This window comes from Oryzias melastigma, unplaced genomic scaffold, assembly GCF_002922805.2.
Source record: "Oryzias melastigma strain HK-1 unplaced genomic scaffold, ASM292280v2 sc00981, whole genome shotgun sequence".
NCBI lineage: Eukaryota > Metazoa > Chordata > Actinopteri > Beloniformes > Adrianichthyidae > Oryzias > Oryzias melastigma.
Window position 1 is genome coordinate 6,376 of NW_023417566.1, and position 419 is coordinate 6,794.

Genomic DNA, 419 nt, shown 5'->3' on the forward strand with positions numbered 1-419 from the left:
GAATGAGGGGAGAGTGAGGGGGAGAACTTTCCACTTCTCGCAATAAAAATTTGTATTTTTTACGAGAGACCTCTGAACTACAATCTGAAGTCCTGATTGGGAATATCCTGTTTAATTTCTGTGGAAGAGATTAAGGTTAAGAAAACGGTTACTCATTATCAGTTTCATGACTGTTTAATGTCATAAAAACGTTCACGTGTCTGGCCAGAAGAACATTTGAACTGTATATAAGAAAGCATTTGGTTCTCAATCTGACAGATTTCCAGACACAACCAGCTGCAAGAAAACTCCAGAAATACCGATTCGATCTTCAGCATAACTGGACAACCTTCACCATGTTGGTCCTCATCTTGGTTGGTCTCGCTCTGATGGCAGTGGATCCTTCAGATGGACAGGAGTTGAAGCTTCTTCGTGGCAAT

The 419-nt window shown here is 41.1% G+C and overlaps 1 protein-coding gene across 1 annotated transcript in view; it reads left to right on the forward strand.

Annotated features, from left to right (window-relative positions):
- The first annotated feature begins 335 nt into the window (after positions 1 to 335).
- LOC112142170 (cell division cycle-associated 7-like protein) overlaps positions 336 to 419 on the forward strand; it is a 6,188-nt gene continuing 6,104 nt past the window's right edge. Inside the window, exon 1 of the mRNA XM_024265422.2 lies at positions 336 to 353. Coding sequence (XP_024121190.2) covers positions 336 to 353 — 18 coding nt within the window. The remainder of the gene's footprint in view (positions 354 to 419) is intronic.